The following is a 2043-nucleotide window of genomic DNA, read 5'->3' as shown; positions in this document are numbered from 1 at the left end:
ACAGTTTCAAAGCAAATTAATTCAAATTCAAAACTTTAAATTCAGTTTCAGTTTAGTGAAATTTATTTTCAAACCAATGAATTCAGTTTCAAATTCTGCACATTCAGATTAAACTCCTGCTGGCACAAAGTTTATCCCAAAGTTTTGCTCTTCTATACAGTTAATTACGTGAATGAGACATTTTAATAGAGAAAATGTGCCTTACGTCTGCAGGTGGTCCAGGTCACACGGAGAGCTGGGACCATCTTCTTTTTGGACCCGTCCGCTGGGCGGGGCCTCCTCCAGCTGAGAGTTACCAAGCCTCTGCGGGGGTTTGGCCGGAGACAGAGGGCAGGGCTTCGCGAAGGATTCCTCCACCGAAGAGCAGCGGTACAGTTTGGGCTTTGAGGTAGACGGCTCGACGTCCTCCGCCATCAACTTCCTCTTGAGCTTTTTGGGAATCTGGGGCGCCTTAACTCTGTGTCCTTTGGCCAGGTAGGGTTTAATGACATGGAGCGGCCGCTGGATGAGGATGTAGTCAAACTCCACGTTGGTTCCTGATAAAGGAACTCCAAGTTGTACAGAATCTCCAAGCYGGAGCAGATGGGGTTCATCAGCAGGTAATCGATTTCCATTCACCCACACACCATTGAGACTCTAAGAAAAAGATGTTCATATAAACATCAATCATCTGTTTAAACTGTTTAAGCCATAGATTCTTAACCTATGGGCTGCGGCCCAGAGCGCCACCTTGAGGGCCTCAAAAGAACAACAGTTTTTAACGTTGGGCCGCAGAGGGCCGTGGGACCGCATTGATTTTGAATAAGGTGCAATACATTTCCTCACCACTAGTAGCAGTAGTGCGCCACTCAAACGTTTAACAACTTTTTTAATATGTAGAAGAAGAACCTTAGAAACCTGCCGAGAATGGAAACTTATTTTAAATGAAAAGTAGAAGCAAAAATGAAAGGTAACCGGTCAAAAAAGGCCAGTTTGTCACTAATATGAAGAGCAGCTTCTGGTTCTATAATGCAATATTTTAAAAGTTCGAAACATTATCAAATACAGTTGCAGATACAGCTATATTTTAATTTGCACTTTACCAAATTATTATTTGTAGTTTATTTTTTAATATTTTAATGTTGTTTAAAGAAACTTTAAACTTGTCAAAAAGCTGTTATTGTTTGTTAGGTCAAAACTTCAACTATTTCTGACAAATAAAATTTATTAAGAATTAAAAAGAATTGTCTAAAGAGTATAGCTCTATATTATACACCTCTCAAACCAAATTTAACACAACTTTCTCTCTATTTTTTAAGTTTAAACTGAAAAACGACAACAAACTTACATATTAGCTCRTAAAAACTTTGCTACCTTCTTGTCCGTCACTGTCCACTGGCCGTCCTCCTTTTGTTTGAAGGCACAGTGTAATCTGGATATCATGAGAGGACAGCTTGAAGACAGCAGCTGGTAGKTCACGTCCAAACCACGTCCAACGGTGATCTGCAGTAAAAACAAACACGCCACTACTAATTTTGCAGCTCCATGAATAGTTTCAATTACGTCATTTAATAGCACAGCTACTTAACAATGCATATTGTATCTCCTCACTTGTAATTATGACGTTAATAAGGTCCCTATTAAACTGTCAGCATTTTATCGTCCCTCATCTACAAGCATAACTTCTCACCTCATAAGTAATCTGGAATGATAAGGACATCAACTACAAACATAAATCTCTTTTTTAGAATAATGGTTCAAAAATAATATTATCTGGGTTGACCAATTATTTAATAAGGAAGGCTTTCTACTAACCTACGCAGAATTTATATATAAAAAAACACAACATCCCTGTTCCTCCTGCTGACTATGCTGTGGTTTTTGGTGTCGTTCCATCAGGTGTCTGTTTGCTATTTAAAGCAGTGTTTCCCTAGGTTGGGGTCGGGACCCAARGTGGGGTCCYRAAACATCAAGGTGGGGTCCTGAAAATATTTTCTGAATTAATGACATTTTTGCCTTAGTTGTTACGAAGGAGTGAGGTTAGTGTATTTAAAATGGATAAAT

The 2043-nt window shown here is 39.1% G+C and overlaps 1 protein-coding gene across 8 annotated transcripts in view; it reads right to left on the bottom strand.

The window, feature by feature from the left end:
* rnf8 (ring finger protein 8, E3 ubiquitin protein ligase) overlaps window positions 1-2043 on the bottom strand; it is a 9908-nt gene that overhangs the window by 6229 nt on the left and 1636 nt on the right. For all 8 annotated transcript variants that reach the window (XM_014015462.1, XM_014015463.1, XM_014015461.1 and 5 more), the window contains exons 2-3: window positions 1354-1482; window positions 206-636 (exon numbers count right to left, since the gene is read on the bottom strand). In XM_014015462.1, the coding sequence (XP_013870916.1) occupies window positions 206-636; window positions 1354-1482 (560 nt within the window). The remainder of the gene's footprint in view (window positions 1-205; window positions 637-1353; window positions 1483-2043) is intronic.

This window comes from Austrofundulus limnaeus, unplaced genomic scaffold (genome assembly GCF_001266775.1).
Source record: "Austrofundulus limnaeus strain Quisiro unplaced genomic scaffold, Austrofundulus_limnaeus-1.0 Scaffold129, whole genome shotgun sequence".
Lineage (NCBI taxonomy): Eukaryota > Metazoa > Chordata > Actinopteri > Cyprinodontiformes > Rivulidae > Austrofundulus > Austrofundulus limnaeus.
The sequence above is the reverse complement of the archived record's forward strand: the minus strand, read 5'-3'. Positions and strand labels throughout refer to the sequence as shown.